This window comes from Lissotriton vulgaris, chromosome 7, assembly GCF_964263255.1.
Source record: "Lissotriton vulgaris chromosome 7, aLisVul1.2, whole genome shotgun sequence".
Classification (NCBI taxonomy): domain Eukaryota; kingdom Metazoa; phylum Chordata; class Amphibia; order Caudata; family Salamandridae; genus Lissotriton; species Lissotriton vulgaris.
This window is the reverse complement of record NC_141695.1, coordinates 1,740,925,674-1,740,944,783: the sequence shown is the minus strand read 5'-3', so window position 1 is coordinate 1,740,944,783 and position 19,110 is coordinate 1,740,925,674. Positions and strand designations below refer to the sequence as shown.

The 19,110-nt window shown below is 42.0% G+C and overlaps 1 protein-coding gene across 2 annotated transcripts in view; it reads left to right on the top strand.

Annotated features, from left to right (window-relative positions):
- The window catches only part of TMEM52B (transmembrane protein 52B), a 90,717-nt gene extending 73,874 nt beyond the window's left edge, over window positions 1-16,843 (top strand). Inside the window, exons 4-6 of one of the 2 annotated variants that reach the window (XM_086933007.1) lie at window positions 1,215-1,253; window positions 11,343-11,512; window positions 15,945-16,843. In XM_086933007.1, coding sequence (XP_086789133.1) covers window positions 1,215-1,253; window positions 11,343-11,512; window positions 15,945-16,201 — 466 coding nt within the window. In that variant the 3' untranslated portion in view covers window positions 16,202-16,843. The remainder of the gene's footprint in view (window positions 1-1,214; window positions 1,254-11,342; window positions 11,513-15,944) is intronic. The other variant, XM_086933008.1, reaches the window with a different exon arrangement.
- Window positions 16,844-19,110: the final 2,267 nt, after the last annotated feature.

Genomic DNA, 19,110 nt, shown 5'->3' with positions numbered 1-19,110 from the left:
TATATTTTAAGCTCCCCGAGAATTACTCAATTTATCTGAAATGTGTAAAAAAAAAAGTGACGGAAGAAATGCTTGATTTCATCTCAGCTACTGGCAATTACTCGAGCTGCATCCCAGTCTATGGTTTTTCTGCACACTGCCACCTCAGTTTGGACCCAGCCATATGCAAAGCAGCCTTGATCCTGCTCCAATAGGAAATGTCCAGCCTGAACTGCCAGGCCAGATTTTCTCTGAACCAGAACATAAGCAGCCCAGTGCTCCTGTAAGGGAAAGTAGAGTAGATGCTAAAGAGCTCCACCTCTAGGTTGTACCAAATAACAAGGAAATACCCTGAACCCTTCATGTCTGGTGAATTTCATTAAATCAATCCCCCTTTCTTGCCCCAGTGTTTCAGAAGATGTTTTGACCCTGTTTCTGTGTGTACTAGGACACAGATACTGGATGTTTGGGGAGGTTCTTTATTTGAAGGTGACTACCCATTAGCCTCTCTCTTCGACCAGTCAGCCTGACATCTACCTTAGCCCTTTCCACTTTCGGTGGCAATCCCTAGCCTCATTGAAACTTTGACATCTATCTTTGACCATTTGACCATTTGTCTCTGTGTAAATTCAGGAATTGGCCAGTCATTTTCACTCCTTTAAATGTTATTTCTGGCCTCTCCTTCTGTCCTTTCATCACTGCCCTCTCTTTCTCCTTCTCTCTCTCTCTTTCTCTGTTTTCATTTATTCACTATCCTCTTCCACTGACATTAACCCGTTCTGTGCTCATGACGGAGCCGCTCCGTCATGAGCCTCGGTTGAGCTGTGCTCATGACGGAGCGGTTCCGTCATGGCCCGCTCGGCGCGCCTGCGCGGCGCGAATTTTGCACCTGCGCGGCGCGTTCCATTGAGCGGGCGTGTTCGTGACGGAACCGCTCCGTCACGAGCACAGCTCAACCGTGGCTCGTGACGGAGCGGCTCCGTCACGAGCATGTGGGCGCTGCTCGACCCCCCCGCCCCCTTAGCGCTGCAGCAGAATTCCCATCGCAGCGAAGGGGTTAAATCATTGGCCTCTCGTCCTCCGAGGGCACACTCTCTGAGGGATGCAGCATTGTTATTTCCCACTGCTCACTCCCATCATTGTATGTCCAACTTTTCACAGCTGAATAAAGTGAAAAATGAATCAATGTTTGTATTTTTGCTCCAGCTGACCTCTAAATGTTTTACTTCCTCCAGCTGCTCGAGCACTGACTGGGTCCAGCTCTGGTACATTTGGTAAGTCACAGAACTGTGTGCAGAAGGGAATGGGCGGGACAAAACTAAGAACAAAGGGGAAGGGGCGGGGCAAAGCCAAGAGCACAGGGAAAGGGGCGGGACAACGCCAAGAGCACAGGGGAAGGGGCGGGACAAAGCCAAGAGCACAGGGGAAGGGGCGGGCCAAAGCCAAGAGCGCAGGGAAAGGGGCGGGACAACGCCAAGAGCACAGGGGAAGGGGCGGGACAAAGCCAAGAGCACAGGGGACGAGGCAGGACAAAGAGAAAAGCATAGGAGAAGGGGCGGGACAAAGCCAAGAGCATAGGGGAAGGGGCGGGACAAAGCCAAGAGCACATGGGAAATGACAGGACAAAGCAAAGAGCAGGTCCACGAATTTGAATAATTATTTTCTATTGTAGCACTTATATAGCACTTCATACCCCGAAAGTGGGTAGGGGGCTGAAGTGCAAGTTCACATGGATAGAATGTTCCAGCATGAGAAAGGGCATGGTTGTTAGAGTAGTACAACTGTTGTCAACATATTTGGGAAGATTTTTTGGGGTTATCTGTGAATGACCAGAGGTGCTCTGCTCTGCTCTGCTCTTCTCTTCTCTTCTCTTCTCTTCTCTTCTCTTCTCTTCGGGCAGAGCACTTAGAAGTGGGATGCAGAAAGAGGTGCGAGATATGTTTGCAAATTAAAATTTTAGTTAGGGCTGAAACATATAGGCAGCAACACAGCACCAGCCTAGAATAGGTGGGGGGTGGAAGGTGGGGAGTGAAAGAGAGAGAGAGTGTGGGGGGTGTATAGGGGTGAGTGTGTGTGTGTGTGGGTATCAGTGTGTGGGTGTGGTTGTCTGTCATAAGGTCATACTGAGTACAGTCTACAAAAAAATGCCAGATTTAAAAAGTACAGAAACACACCAGTTAAGTCTCCAGAGATCCTGTAAGTTGAGTACAACAATGGTAAATGGACACTGCCTACTGCTGTGGAAATGCAGCTCATGACCAAGGAAACAAGTGAAAAAGCAAAGCTGGCAACCGTAGAAGGAACTGCAGTCTTTAAAAGGTTTAGATTTCACTTAATGCTAATAGGCTGAAGGCAGCCAAAGGTGTGAGCAGTGGTTTGTACCACAAGTCCCTCTTATGCTCCCAAATGTGTATAACTAGTTGGACGAGCCCTGTCCAGGTCATGGCCAGACTCAGCAACCGGCACATGCGTGGGTGGGAGACAAAGTGTTTGGAAGATTTCTGGCCTGAATGTAAAAGAGTGAATCCTCCTGTCCCAGGCTTTTTTCTGACCTCGCCCCTCCATGTGAGCCCAGTACGTTTCTTACTCTCTAGAGACACTTGTTCTCTCTAGTTTAAATGATGAAGCGTTGTGCTGATGTTCTAGGGCCCGATTCACAGAACTAACTTAAGACAAAATCCTAAACTTACTACTTTTGGTATTCACAGAAGGCATTTAGTAGTAGTAAATTTAGGATTTTGTCTTAAGTCTGTCCTAAGTCTGTCCTACTACATTTGGTATTCACAGAAGGCATTTAGTAGTAGTAAAGTTAAGATTTTGTCTTAAGTTTGACTTAAGTTTGACTTAAGACAGACTTAAGACAGTCTTCAGACAAACTTAAGACAAACTTAGGACAACCTTAATACAGACTCAGACATACTTAAGACAGACTTAAGCCAGACTTAAGACAAAATCCTAACTTTACAACTACTAAATTCTCTGGCAGAAATTGGAAAGTTGGAACATCGACCCCCTCCTATTAAAAGCTATTACATCACTATATTCAAACACCTGGGTTAGAATCAAACTATCAAATACGGCAGCCTCGGAGAAAATTGACACAGACCGGGGATTGAAGCAAGGCTGCGTGATAGCTCCGATGCTGTTTAACTTATACACCGCAGACCTGGGCAAAGCTCTGACTGGAGCATCATTAGCAACACCACGGCTCGGTCATACGAAGATACAACTATTGCAATATGCTGACGACTTGGTGCTTTTAGCCCACACTAAAATCAGCCTACAAAAGGCATTAACTTCCCTGGAAAATTACAATGCCAAGAACAAATTGATTGTAAATCCATCCTAATCAAAAATAATAATCTTTGGGCCCTACCCGAAAAAAAACTGACAAAATGGAGGATAGGAAAGTTGTCTTTGGACTGCACACAAAATTATAACTACCTGGGAATTTGGCTTAGCGAGACAGGGCGCCCAGGAGTACATCTTGATAAAATTTGGACGAAAGGGAAAAGCATTACATATGCCCTAAGCAAACTGCATGCCACTTACATAGCCCTACTACAATAGCAATTCGAAGAGTACTAAGGGCGAAGCTAATACCTTCACTGAACTACGCACAACAAGCCTTCCCAGGTAAATTATCAAGTACACTAGAAAAAATCCACTGCTCAGCATATAAAAAGTTATTTCATCTTCCCGCTCGCACCAGAAACATTTTAGTGCGGCTGGAGTTCGACCTAACCCAACAAATATATGAAGAGTTCGCCGCAATGAGCAAGTACTTCATCCTTGCCACTGCGGCAAGAGAGAACACTCTGAAATTTTTTATAAAATGTATTTTCCTGGAACAAGATAATCTGTGGTCAAATAGCCTCTGCGTCGCCAAAGACGCTCTGCAGCTCATAGTGGAAAACTGGGACACTGAATCAATAAAGTACGCTGCTATTTAAAGCGCGATAAAAAAACAGGTACGCCTCCGCTCGCGCACTTCGGATCTGGAATCTTTGGAATCAAGAGGCTTTCAAGAGTCCTTAAAACTCCCTCACACAGAACGGAACTCCAAACTCCATCTCACCCAGGCGGTGGGGAAACAGGCGTTAAATAGGATTTTAGCGCTTAGATTACATCCTCTCCCCTTAAAGATCTCTACCCCTTGGGGTCATCTTGGATAAAGCACTCAGAGGGCCAGCTATGTAAATACAAATATGAGAGCTTTGCACACATTTTATTCTGTTGCCCGGCGTTGTCCTCTGAGCGTAACCTCTATCTAAAGCCAACCTTACTCAAACACGGTATCAGATCCATAAAGGAGGCCGTTTACCACCTATTCACAATGGAAACAGTGAAAGACATGGCTACGTTTAGCAAATTCATTCAAGAGACACGCCGGAAATTGATGGACCCTCATAGCTAGGACATTGGCCCAGATGGCGTACTCCCACATCTCAGAGACAATCTAGCCCTTATGAGCGAGACCAGGCAAGAATTGTGGGCAAGCACTAATGGTCTCATGAACTTTACATTTTTAACTATGTTTATGTTGCTCTCATTTTAAGTTTCTTTTTAACAATAATGATTATCTGTAATTTGCTGCTCTATTTTAATGGTTTTGAGTAACCACAAATAAAATTTTATTCCATCTCATTGGCAGAAATTATGGAAAATAATTCATAAATATGAGATTTTGAAAAAAAAAAACAACAAAAAAAAAACTACTAAATGCCTTCTGTGAATACCTAAAGTAGGAAGTTTAGGATTTTGTCTTTAGTTAGTTCTGTGAATCGGGCCCCTAGAATTTCCCCAGGACAACTTCCACCTTCATCAAAAGTAAGTGCTACCTTAATCTACAAAAGAGACAATGTGGTGAAATTAGACCCACCTTACGTCCATTGGTTCAGCTAGGACCGCAGAATAGTATTCATTTTGCTCAGTCTATGTCCAGCTGTTCTATAATATGTGAACCCTGCAAAAACACATAATAATATATGTGTCTCACAGGTTAACTTTCATTCCATTCTCCTCTGCCTGGTACCGAGCCACTCTCCCCCTCCACTTTCATTAACACTGCTCTGGCCTTTACCAAGACTGTTAATGAAAACCATTGGTAGCTAACAGGTGTCATTTCCTGTTCTTGACAAGTCCTAATTCAACCTTCCGGAATGCCTCTCCAGCCAGCATGGTGCGTTGACTGAGTCTGCTGGGCTTATGTCTGTACATGAGGAGAGGAGCTTTATGCTCACTTGTTTTAGGGGCAGATGTATCAAGCCTTTTGCGACTCGCAAAGGCCGAAATTCGCAGAATTTCGGCCTTTGCGAATCGCAAACGGCCTTTTTGCATGTTTTGGAATGTATTAAAAAATCGCAATTTAAGGAATCGCAAAAAATTGCGATTCCTTATTTTGCCATAGCATTTAAGGAATCGCAATTTTTGCGATTCCTTAAATGCTATATATGTAGCAATTTCTATTTGCGAATTTTGGTTAAGAAATCGCAAATTACCACCAACTTGTTGTTGATGGTAATTTGCGAATTCTTTGAATAAAGCACAATTTGTCATTTGTTAAGGTGGCATATGACGCACACACATGCCCATAGGGCATGTATGTGCGCCATATGCACACACATGTACATTTCAGGGGTGCAGCAGGGTGTCTTTGAGACACCCCTGCACCCTTGAAATTATTCTCAAATTGCGATTAGCAAATTGCGAATTCGCAATTTGAGAATTACTTCACAATCATACCTATGGGCCTCCTGGCCCATAGGAATGCATGGGAAATTATTCCTTATTTGCGAATTCACAAAATGCGATTTCGCAAATAAAGAATATTAAGGAATCGCTAAAAAATTGCGAATTTTTACATACATTCCATTTTGCGAATTCTAAATAGCAATTCACAAAAAAACGCTATTTAGGATTCGCAAAATGGAATCTTGATACATCTGCCTCTTAGTGTATTGTTGCCTTTATATACCGCGTCATACCCAGTTGTGGGGCATTCAGATCAAAGAGGTGCTGCAGACAGAAGGGTGTCACAGCAGGGCTACCATTCATAACAAAAACTGAACTATCACTCTAGACTTCAAAAGTATAGTCATTCTTCTACCTTAACTGCCCTCATTTCGTCAACCCGAGAAGGATGAAAGGCTAAGTCCACCCATCTGAGTTCAAGCCTGTCATCTGGAATTACACACAGGGCATTACAACAGGGCTTTAAATCATTGATCTTTTTTTACTGCAAGTTTAATGCAAAATTGTGATTCCTTATTTTGCGCAAACATTAGAGAATAGCAATTTGCGATTCCCTAAATGCTATGCTGGTAGGTATCGCAAATTGCGATTTTGACTTAAGGAATCACAAAATCCCACCAACTTCAAGTTGGTGGTATTTTGCGATTTCATTTCAAAAAGCACTTTTTGGCTTTTTACAGAGTGCCATGTGGCACACGTACATGCCCCTAGGGCATGTATGTGCTCCACATGTGCACATTTCAGGGGTGCAACAGGGTGTCCTTTTGGAACCCTTGCACCCTTGAAATTGCGCCCACAATTTGCGAGTGCCCCTAGGTAACTCGCAAATTGCGGGCACAAATCCTATTAATTTCTATGGGCCTCTTGGCCCATAGGAATGAATGGGATGGTATTCCTTGATTGTGAATCTCAATTTGCGATTCGCAATTAAGAAATATTATGGAATCGCAAATATTTTTGCGATTCCTACCTACATTCAATTTTGCCAGGCCTTAATATTGATTCGGAAAAATCGCTATTAAGGACTCGCTAAATTGAATTCACCTTCATCTGGCCCTTTGTCTGCACTGTGCGTGTGTGTTGCGTTTATGTGTACAAGTGTGTCTGTGTGTGTGTTCGTTTGAGAGTGAAAGAGAGAATGAGGATTGCATGAGAGAGAAGGGCAGAAGATGGGAAGGCAAAGACTTAAAGGAGGTTATGAGTGGGTGATAAGAGAGGACAGGGAGAAGAAAAATAGAAGGTGATAGCAAAGCCATCTGAGAGAGAGATGGTAGAATAAGAGAGATGAGGGTGGCTAGGGTGGATACAAAAGTGAAGAAAGAGACGGATGGGAAGGGGTGAAAGATTAGGTGAGTGAAAATTGACATGAAAGGTGAGGAAGAAGGCTTTGAGCGGAAGGAGAGTGAAAAGAAGAGAGATGAGAGTCGATATGATGGAGAAATGAGAGGGAGATTGTGGTAGAAATTAGAAAGAGTATTTGGATTGGAAGGAAGATACTTTACTTTCAGGGAAGTGGTGTTGGTCTGTGTGGGGGAGGGGCAGGCATGTTCAACCCAAACCGTGAGAACCTGACTAATCCTCACAGTGTTAGTAAACCCTGATAAAACCAGGCTAACAACATTTGTGTGAGGACCGGCACGCTATGAGGACCAGTCTCCCTAGTGTCTTTAGGTAACTTTCAGCAAGTGTAACAAAAAACTAAGGGGTAGATTTACAATAAACTAATGCAGCGTTGTGAAGCAAGTCATTTTGCTGAGCCTTGCGGCATTAGTTTGGAATCAGAGGGATGCAACATATTTACAACAATACGTTGCATTTCTGTGCTCTCCCCTGCACTGGCACACAAACTGCTGCCATGCGCCGATGCAGGAACCCTTGCACCATGGTGCAAGGTTGTCTGCATCACAGGGATGATTGTTTATGTGCAGGAAGGGTTCCCTTCCTACACATAAACAATCAGAAATAGTGTTTTCCAAATTCTATGTGTCCTGCATTAGCACACAAAGAACCAGCAAAACGTCTTTTATATAAAGGATTTTTTATGTGCAGGAAGGGAACCCTTCCTGCACATAAACAACCATTTGAGGTTATTTCCTCATTCTGTGTGTGCCGCAGAATGCAGCACACATAGAAAGAGAAAAACAACAAGGAGAAATGAATACATTTCTCCTCGTTGCGCCTCCCTACGCCTCCCCTGGTGAGGTGTAGCACTCAGACGCATTTCCAGATTTACCATTTCTTGTAAATCTGGAAATGTGTCTGGTTCCATGGGTGTTGTGTGGTAACACCCACAGCAACACCCATGGAATGCCCCTTTCAAGCAAAGTGTTGTGTGTAAAGGGGCCGTATTTAAATATGGGGCAGAAAAATGTGCTGCCAATGCTCACAAAAGGTGGCGCACTGGCAGCGCAAGGTGCTTGTAAATCTGCCCCTAGAAGCACCGTTATATTGAATCTATGACATAATATCGACAGACAGAATATAGACATACAAAAATATCGACACACAAATATCAACATCAAAAATATCGGAGTTCTATCTACATAAGTAAGTACAAAAATATCGAAAATAAAATATCGTAGTACAAAAGTATAGAAGTTAAAAATAATTTTTTTAATGTATTAATAATAATGTAAAAATAATTTAAAAATACATATAATTTAACAAATTATAAATATAAACATTAATACATATTTAAAAAATAATAACTAATACATATACATTTAAAATAAATTTCAAACTCTACATATACATTAATATATATACTTACTCCACATATTGCAACAGTAGGGAAAGCGTTGGATAGCATAGGGGTAAAAATTACTATTTCCACTCCAGAGGGTGCAACAGTAGGGAAAGCGTTGGATGCGTAGGGGTAAAAATTACTATTCCCACTCCAGAGGGTGCAACAGTAGGGAAAGCGTTGGATAGCGTTGGGGTAAAAATGACTATTCCCACTCCAGAGGGTGCAACAGTAGGGAAAGCGTTGGATAGCATAGGGGTAAACATTACTATTCCCACTCCAGAGAGTGCAACAGTAGGGAAAGCGTTGGATAGCGTAGGGGTAAAAATTACTGTTCCCACTCCAGAGGGTGCAACAGTAGGGAAAGCGTTGGATAGCGTAGGGGTAAAAATTACTATTCCCACTCCAGAGAGTGCAACAGTAGGGAAAGCGTTGGATAGCGTAAGGGTATAAATTACTATTCCCACTCCAAAGGGTGCAACAGTAGGGAACGCGTTGGATAGCGTAGGGGTAAAAATTGCAATTCCCACTCCAGAGGGTGCAACAGTAGGGAAAGCGTTGGATAGCATGGGGGAAAAAATTACTTCCCACACTACTCCCCCTTTAACACACAACACACTACACATACAAAAGACACAATTAATATAAATATCAATTAATCAATTAATAACAATTAATATTATTACATTGATGTAATTATTAATTAACTAATTAACACATATTAATAAATAATTACCAATTAATAATTGATTAACAAGATATTTACAAGCATAAACAATATCTATTAATACATTATGTATAATTAATATTATGAAATAATTAAAAAAACGAATTTCCAATTAACGAATTAACAATTAATTAACAATAAATACCAATAAATAAATACAATCTCTTTAATTAATTTAATTTAATAATGCCACACCCTATTTCCCAATAGACACACAACCCACTACACATAAATAAATCACATAAAAGATGTATTTGTCATTTAATCACTTAATTATAATTAATGACCAATTAATTATTAATTAACAATAACAAAAAATAATACATATTACTACATTAACTCTAATTAATTTAATTACCGAATTAATAATAATTAATTACCAATTAATTATTAATTAATAATTATTTATTAATCAAAAATATTTTTTTCAAATAATAATTAATTCATTATATTTAAATTACTTCCCACCCTATTCCCCTATAAACCCACAACCCGCTCTGATACTGAAACGCAAAATGTAAACAAAATTACTAATTTCTAAACATACATTAAAAACATATTTAACAAGCATATAAACAACATAATAAAATACATAACACTAAACACAATTTCAATATTACTAACATACATACCTTAATATCGATATTCTGTCTATCGATATTATTGCACATTGATATTCTATACCATCAAAATTAAAACATCGATATTATTGTATATCGATATTTTAATTTCGATATTTTGTCTCACTACCGGTATATTTGCTTTATTTTGCTTTATAACATACACCACATATCATGGTGGTGCTGGGACTAGATGCGATTTGGAATTGGAAGCTGGCCATGGCCTTGCACCAGCTGGGTGACACTGCAACTGAGGCAAGGAGAAGGACCCACTGAAGGACCCTATCACAATTAAGCAGCCATATAAACATCCATCTCTAAGAAGGACAAGGAGAACCCTACTCACATAGGAACCAGGGCATCATATTATATCATAGAACAACGTTTCCTGTGGTATGATATTTGTATACTATTTTACAAACAGGACGGTGCCTGCGAGGATCTTGTAGCGCTTAATGGCGTTACAACAGTATGTCTCCGAGATCCTCGCAGGCACCGTCCTGTTTGTAAAATATTACCCTACTACGACGCTGATACCCCCTGCACTATTAAGTGCCAGCCAAATGCTTTCAGGCATTGTCCTGCGTATGTAACAAACTCCCTGGAGTGCGAACCTCGTTATTCTGAGTTGCTGACCACTACAGTGTACCTGGCTGGGCTACCTGTAAGTCTATTTTTAATTCATCATCACGTATGGGTGATAAGAAGTCCCTGTACAGATGTCTCCAAATGTCCTGTCCTGATGAGACCCATATTCTCAAGGGTTGAAACGCCGTCGACGCTATAAGGAACTGAACCTACAACTAGTGCCTATGACTATATATGGTCACTAGACAGAATTATTTATCAATACTTTGGTAATTTTCCTTCTTTTTTGGTCATCCTATAAGAAACCGTTGTGTTCATGTTTATTTGTGTGTTGTTTGAACTATTTTTGGTTTCATATATATACACCTGGGACACTGTGCACCCTTATGGTTTTTGTGTTTTGCTTTTCACATGATTATGTGACAAACTGTATATCACTGTATTATTAAGCAACGTGTGTTTTGAAATATAAACATTGTTGAGACTGACTCAAACTTGTCTGTGCACCTCTTTTCGACATCTCTGTCCAACCTTTCTGTGTCACTATAAATTGCTATTAAGCAAACATTTGAATTTCTTATACAAATATCATACCACATGAACCGTTGTTCTATGATATAATAAAAACATCCATGGCGTAAGGCTGACTATTCTGTTGGCTTGGGCAAGAAACAAGGTTAAGTACAAATGCTGTGTTTGAGAACACAGAAAAGGTCAAAGAGTCAATAGAAACTTCAAGTGCCGACTATTAACTAAGGCAATAAAAGTTCAGAAACAGCCACTGTAAACCCAGGGGCTATGCCAAGTCTAGGAGCTAACCCTACCTGTCAAGGGCTTCCCACTATTTCAGCTACAAAAGCCTGTAAGTCTGCTTCCTCTAGTACCATCTGTTTACTGCTCCATGTGTATTTCTTTTGTCACTTCTGTGCAGGTTGATTGTGGGGCTGGGATTGCTGCTGCTGACCTGTGGGATCATTTGTGTGTTTGTTAAATGCTGCTGTCTGAGGCACCAGGCGGCTGGAGGAGAGGAAGGGGCCAGACCCTATGAAGTCACAGTCATCGCCATTGACCATGACAGCACTATTCAGAGCACCCTTACCTGTGAGTACCGACATCTTTTCAATGCAGACGATGACCTAACGCACACCCAGAGAAGATAAGATATAGTGGCAAAACATACTCAGAGCCCGGTTCACAGAACTAACTTAAGACAAAATTCTAAACTTACTCCCATTTTGGTATTCACAGAAGGCACTTACTCATTTTGATATTTACAGAAGGCACCTATTCATTTCGGTATTCACAGAAGTTAGGAGTCCTAACTTTACTACTCCTAAACTGAGAAAAATCATAACTTTAAGACTTTCGGTATTCACAGAAGGCATTTAGGAGTCCTAAAGTTAGGAGTCCTAACTTTACTACTCCTAAACTGAGAAAAATCCTAACTTTAAGACTTTTGGTATTCACAGAAGGCTTTTAAGAGTCCTAAAGTTAGGCCTACTAACTTCTGTGAATGCTGAAATGAGTAAGTGCCTTCCGTGAATACCAAAATAATAAGTGCCTTCTGTGAATACCAAAATGGTAGTAAGTTTAGGATTTTCTCTTAAGTTAGTTCTGTGAATCGGGCCCTCAGACTTTATTTAAAGCAATAGTATTCGGAAAAATATTAGGCTTGTGCCTAATTTGTGCCGGTGTTTGCCGGTGCTCAGTACCTGCACATATTTATCAGTGTCCACCACATGGTGGTGGTCACTGCTCATATTTTAGCATCCATCACACAGCAGTACAGTGTTTAACCATTCACTATACTTTTAAAAATGAAAAAAAAAGTAGCACTACAAGGCCATCCCTACAGCATATGGGGACCTGGAATAGTGGAAAAAACTTGATTGATTATGAAGGTTAGAAGGTAATGCAGTGTACTCTGAGAAACACCTTGAACCCTGGCAATTGTATTGTTACATATTAAGCACTACAGTAAACATTTGTAATAGTTACAGAGTGTTGTATTGGCCGATAAAATGTGGAATAATAACCATAATATAATGAGAAGTTAATTTGATTCCTAATTTATTATCCCTATATCCCTCTTATTTAATAAAACATAATTTTTGGAAGGTGGCAGCATTTCAGTCTAAGGCCCACATATATGCACCCAATACATTTATGTTATCGAATCGCTCTTAAGAGATTGTTTTTCTTGTCCTTGTCTTAAAATGTGTAGATTTTGGCTTCAAAAATTTACATTTTATAGTACATTAAAGCACCCATCACAATAAAATGTGACAGATGTTCAATATAATACAATATGACAGAGTTCAGTTTCCTTGCCGGACTTGTTCACTGATCAGCCCAGCTGATAGAGGCAGTGGACAGAGCAGAAGCATTGATATTAAAACAGAAACATAGCGGAAATTGGTGGATTGCTTGACCTCTGAACGTACTCTTCTGCACACAAAGGTCCAGTCACTGAAGTCCTAAACACACCCCTTCCAAACAACGAATCACTAAACACAAAATGCAATTCGTTAACATGTTGCTGTTTTTTAACTGAAAGGCATAGTTTTATACTTGGAAATCTGGTAGTGCTAGCCCACCCTTTTCTGACTTCCCGCTAAGTTTTCTCCAGGAGATTTGGGCACCATTTGAGGGCCAGATAAAGCTGCCAAACATATCTGTTATTTTTGTAATACTCTTTTTTGAAAATAAAAGTGGGATAAGTTTAAATAACAAAGTAAATTTTGGTAGCGAACAAGCATCTAATTAAGACTTGCAGTGAAATTCAGGTCCTGCTAAGAAGGTGGAAGGGCCTTCCCTTAAAAATCTATGGTCAAGTCAACTTAGACTAAATGGCCCTTCTCCAATAACAGAAGTGACATTTTGCAGATTGTTAATAAGCCTTTTGTCTTATGAGTGACAGCTTAGATTGTGTAATTTCAGTAGTATGTTGAGAGATGGTAAATTTCTTTTATGAGAACTTGGCCAGCATTTGAGGCCCTGAGCTCTGCAGAATCACCTGACCCAGGGACATCTGGCTTCACCTCTTTTGCATCTAGTACCTTGGAGGAGGTTGCTCAACTCTTCTTCAGGACAATAAACATGGCTTCCCTCTGGGCCTGTGCCCAGCAAATGTTTTGATTGCTCTTCAAAATAGTATCACCCCACCTGCATCATCAGTCCAGCATTGGGGTGCTGCCATAGGCTATGAGGAAAGCATGGATTTGAGAGACCTACAATACTGTGTCACTTTGTTTGGTGACTCTAATGTTCTGGTGTATGTCATTGTTATGTAGGGTCATTGCCACCTGCTCCCTGCTCCAGCTCATGCTGGCTAATTTGGAATATGAAATGTTAAGTGAGGATGTCCGTGGCGACAGTAGTTGGGCAGTTGGCAGGAGAGGTGGCTGTTGGTCAGGGGTTGATGCTGTGAGCTGAATAAACTCTTGTAATAATCTTTCCTTGATTGATTCCTTCTCAAAAGTGACCGTACAAATATACAAGTCACCAACCACCATCATTCTTCACCATATGAAAATAACTTGGGTTAAGACACCAGTAGAATTCTCAAATGGGAGCTGTTTAGTTGAGTTGGTTGAAACCAGCCTACCATTCTGATACCACCCTCAGTGGAGTTGGCGGTCTGAGTGATGACCAGTTGACAGCACTATTACCTGCCATTTTAGAAGAGAAGCATGAGTAACTATTGTCTAGCTGGTAGCACCACTGGCCTTTAAAGAAGGGAAAGAGGCATGGGCCCTATCAGCTTATCCTCCCTCGTGCCAGAATAATATGGAACAGGGGCGTAGTTTAAGCCCAGTTAGGGTGCATCTTAATTGACCGAGCGGCCAGATATAAGCAGGATGAATGTGATGTGTAGAGAGGAAAGAATGGGAGGGTTTAGTGTGACCTTCTCTAGATGGAGTAATGCTCAGTTCTTACTGCTCGGAGCCCGCGCAGTGATTGGACCTAGAAAAAAGACTTCACTTTACTACATTTTGGTCCAGATCAGCAGTGTAAGGCCTCCGCACATATTCACACACCCAATATAAGATCAAAAAGACAGCAAAGAGGAAGTGAAACAAAACTTGGAGTCCCAATGAAGAGCTGGCTCCTTAATCCAGTACCTTACAGACATTTGACTGGAGTAGCAGGAGGTAAGGGGTTGCTTGAAAACTCTTTTAGTTAGCCTGTTGCCCAATCTCTTCATAGGGCTGAGCCTAAATTGACCGGCCGCTGCAGTATATCAGGCGTGCGCTCGCGCTGCTTTGACCAAACTCACTCACGTCCCACATGTGCTTGACTGAAGCCGCATCATTGATGGCACCGCAGCCTATTGGCTGTTTGATGAACGATGTGTTGTGATGTATGTGGGTGTGTGTGTGTGCATGTGTGTGTGCATTCAGGGCAACTGACCAGAGAGTAGCTGTCCTGGTGCAGCGCTGGTGGCAATGCAAATCTCCTGCAGGCTGACTGCATTAGCCAACCGTAGCAGGTCAGGCAGCCCTAGTTCAATGCTGGTGGCTGCTAGAGAGTACCCCAGATTTGTAATTAAATCACCTCTCCAGTCTAACCTCACCAACTAAAAGACACCACTGCCAAAAGAGCACCCCCTTAAAAGAGGGCTATTTTAGTGAATGAGAGGACGGGGCGGCTATTTTTTTAATTCTCAAAATGCAACGTACCTGTTCCCAAGCTAGTCCAACTAGTGTGTGTGGGGGGCAGGGGGTGACTGAGAGGCAGATACAGAGGAGGAGGGGATGGAATTGACATTGGAGGTTTGGATACTAAATTTGTTTTGAATAAACAAGGGCATCTGTATGTCTAAACCTTTAACATTAGCATAATTCACCGTCAGTAAGGCGATTGGAAACATATGTATGGGTGGGCGTCTGTGTGTGCGTGCACAGGGAAGCAGGCAATGTGATGGGTATACTTGGACATTTTAGTCAGGGTAGAAAAAACTGTCAACCCTCCCAGAAAGACAGGGAGAACCACCAAACCACATTGATACCAGTGCACTCCCACCACCACCTTCAGACTAGCATGAAACCAACTTTTAAGCATCCAGTAAACCTGCCCACCTATAAAACTATTAACAATGGTGGGTGGTTAGATGTCTGACAACTCTTAGGGTCTCTCTTAGGAACTCCCTTGCTGCTCCATTTTGTGCCAACAAAAACTAAGGACTTTTAAAAAAAGATCTAAAATATACCTACTTTGGATATATCCAACGTCTGTTCTCAGATCACTCCTTAGGCAAAGTTGGCTTTATAATGAGATTCATAGTGAGCTATATAAATACTAACTAACTACAGAAGCAGAGAACATTCATTCATTCCCTATGCCATGAGGAAGGAAGGTCCTCAGTAGGACAGACAGTAAAAATCTGGGGCACATGACAGACGGTGGGTGCTACATCTTCCTCAACTACAGCATCACGTATTCCCAATATTTCTGAAAAACTTTGGCCAAGATTTTTACCACTTTTGTACAGAAGTAAGATCTCATCTTATCCATGTTCTTCTCTCACCAGCCCTGCAGTCTGTGTTTGGCCCTGCTGCCCGGAGGATCTTTGCTGTGGCACACTCCCACAATGTCGCACCTTTGCCATCAGTCTTCACAATGCCCCCGGGCACAGAGACACCTCCCTGCTATGAAGAGGCCCTTCGTATGAGCAGGTTCACAGTGGCACGGTGTGGGCAGAGGACATCAGACCTGGCAACTGTACCTGAGGAGAAGTGCGAGCCCCCTGCCACCTCGGCATCATCAGCACCTGAGGACTCCATGTGACAGCCACTTGAGAGAGCTTCGAATGGCATGTTCAGTGAAGACCCAAGGCTGTCAAAAAATCTTGTGGATCATGTAAACCTTGTACTCGTCTCTGTAGTCATTTATACATCAAATGTGCATTCCAATTTCAATATTGGTGACCCTCTGCATCCAGTTAGTTTATTCATGTATGTATTCTAAAGGCATTTCTAGGCACCACTGATAAGACACTGCCAGATCTGTGCAAGCAACTATGCTGTCATAGGCAACAGGTACAACAGGCACAGATTTCTATATTCATAGTTATTAGGGTTTCCAGTTGTGAAGAACCAACCTTTACACAGCAATGTGTTAGTAAGCTCGAACCTGGCTGTTCGAGCAGTAGCAGCACCCACAACCCCCTGCCCAGCACCTTGAGACCCTCACGGGTGAGTAGTGTGCTCTATAAATGGATTGATTGATTGATTGATTAGTATTGTTAGGATTACTACAAGAGGGTTAACGAGGGAGGGATTAGGAAAATAAGCTAAAAAAGAAAAATATGTGTGTGTGTGTGTGTGTGTGTGTATATATATATGTATAAGTATTCACTGAAAAAGCAAAGGTTAAACTAACGTTATAGTTAGGTGGATTTGTCAGTGACAACATTAATGTTTTGAACTTAAAATTCAGAAAAATTCACCAGTTATAGTTGGCAGAGCTAACTATAACTTTCACCCCTGTCATGCACTGCTTATGACCTTACCTTTTACATCACTCATGACATGTTCTGTGACATTATTTATGACATCCCCTGGGCCCTAACCACTTAAAAGTGGGTGCCATGGGGCCCACACAGGGCACCAACTATACTCTCGTTAGGGATCGCGGGGGAGCCCCAAGACCCCCAAGGCCCCAGCTGGCTCCCCGCAGGTGCCGGAGCCGGCATTGCTCCCGTTCACAGGAAGCAGATACTAATGCTGCTCCCCGCAGGTGGGAGTAATATTTTGATCTGTTTCCCAAGTCTGCATCAGTGCATCAATGCAGGCATGGACACAGGTTTCCCTGCCTGCGTCAGTGTGGGCAGGAAAACCACTATGTCCATGGGGGTTGCGGTCCTTGAGTCCAGTATTGGATATGGGAGGGTGACCCCCTCTGTTACAGTAATGGGTCCCAAGGGTGGGCTCCCCGGGGCCCTTAATGACTTGGGAAGGGGGGCAGCGTGGCCCCTTCCCTATTTTATCAAATGTGAGTCCATGGGGTAGAATCCCCATGGCCTTTAAGAGCTTGGGAAGGGTGCCGTCCATCCCCCCTCCTACTAATAAAAACTAATTTAGGCCCCAGGAGTGGGCTCCCTGGGGCTTCTGGAGGCTCAGGAAGGGAGGCAACGCACCCCTTCTCCCCTTTATGATTACAGCCTTGGGAGTGGGCTCCATGGGGCATAAACTTAGTGAATGCAGCCCGGCTGCCATTTGTTTTTGGATTTTTTGCTACATTATTTACCCCTTTTTTTGGGCCCCAGGAGGGGTCCCCCTGTGTCCCCTCCATATGGGCTAGGGGTCCAGGGTATCCGTGCGTTTCTCCCTTACACTATTTTTCTTTTTTTATTTCAGGTCAGGAGGCTAAGTCCCTGAGTCCTGTAATGGTTGTCAGCAACATTTTTCAAATTTTGCTGTCAGGCAGTCAGAGCGCTCGCTCCCGCAGGAGTGATATGGCTAAAGGGAAATAAAGCTCCATGGGCCAATCAGAACGTTTCATTTTCAAATTGCCGCTTCCGCTAAAGTCTCTTGAGCCTCTCGCAGACCCAACCGTCCAGAGATACAATTATGTTTGACCCTTAATTTCTCAAAAACTACTGACTGGATTTACACCAAATCACAAAAGGCACTATGAGCCATATGTATGAAGCATTATTGCATTCGCAAACGCCGAAATTTGCCGAATTTCGGCGTTTGCGAATGCAATTTTGCAAAAAGGTATGTATCAAGGCAAAATAAGGAATCGCAAAATTTGCTATTCCTTATTTTACGATTGCATTTAAGGAATCGCAAATTTTGCGATTCCTTAAATGCAATGTAAGAAGCCAAAAAAAATGCAAATTGGCTTTAAGGAATCGCAAATTACCACCAACTTCAAGTTGGTGGTAATGTGCGAATTTCTTGAAAAATGCAAATATTTGCGTTTTTCAATGTGCCATGTGATCCACATACATGCCCTTAGGGCATGTATGTGCACCCATGCTTATTTCAGGGGTGCAACAGGGTGTCCTTTGGACACCCCTGCACCCTTGGAAATATTCTTAATTTGCGATTAGCAAATTGCGAATAGAAATTTTCCCTTTCATTTCTATGGGCCAGGAGGCCCATAGTAATGAATGGGAAGTATTCCTTATTTGCGAATTCGCAATTTGCGAATTCGCAATTAAGGAATATCAAGAAATCGCAAAAAAATGTAATTTTTTTGATACATACCTTTTTGCGATTCTGAAATAGCGATTTCTTAAAAATCGCTATTACAGAATCGCAAAATGGTTCCTTGATACATATGGCCCTATCTGCGTACCAAGAGCTAGCTCCCTGCCAAATTTGGTGTAATTCCACTCAGCAGTTATTGTGGTAGCCGTTTTAAAGAAGTCTATGGAAAATGCATGGGGATTTTGTGTTTTGAGGCCCCCATTTTTCTCAGCCCCCGCTTGACGAATCACCCTGAAACTTTACATGCACAAACTAGTCAAAAAGTAGCACATTTTTGGAAAGTTTTGTGAAGATTCGTCAAATGGTGCTAAAGTTATTAGCAACACGAAAACTGCTTTTCCTATGGAACAGCTGATCTAACTATAACTACTTAATATATATTACATTATCTAATATATATTACACTATTACATAGTGAAATTCACCACAGGGTAGTTATGATTAGGACTACATTTGAATAGGAAATGGTTTTTTTTG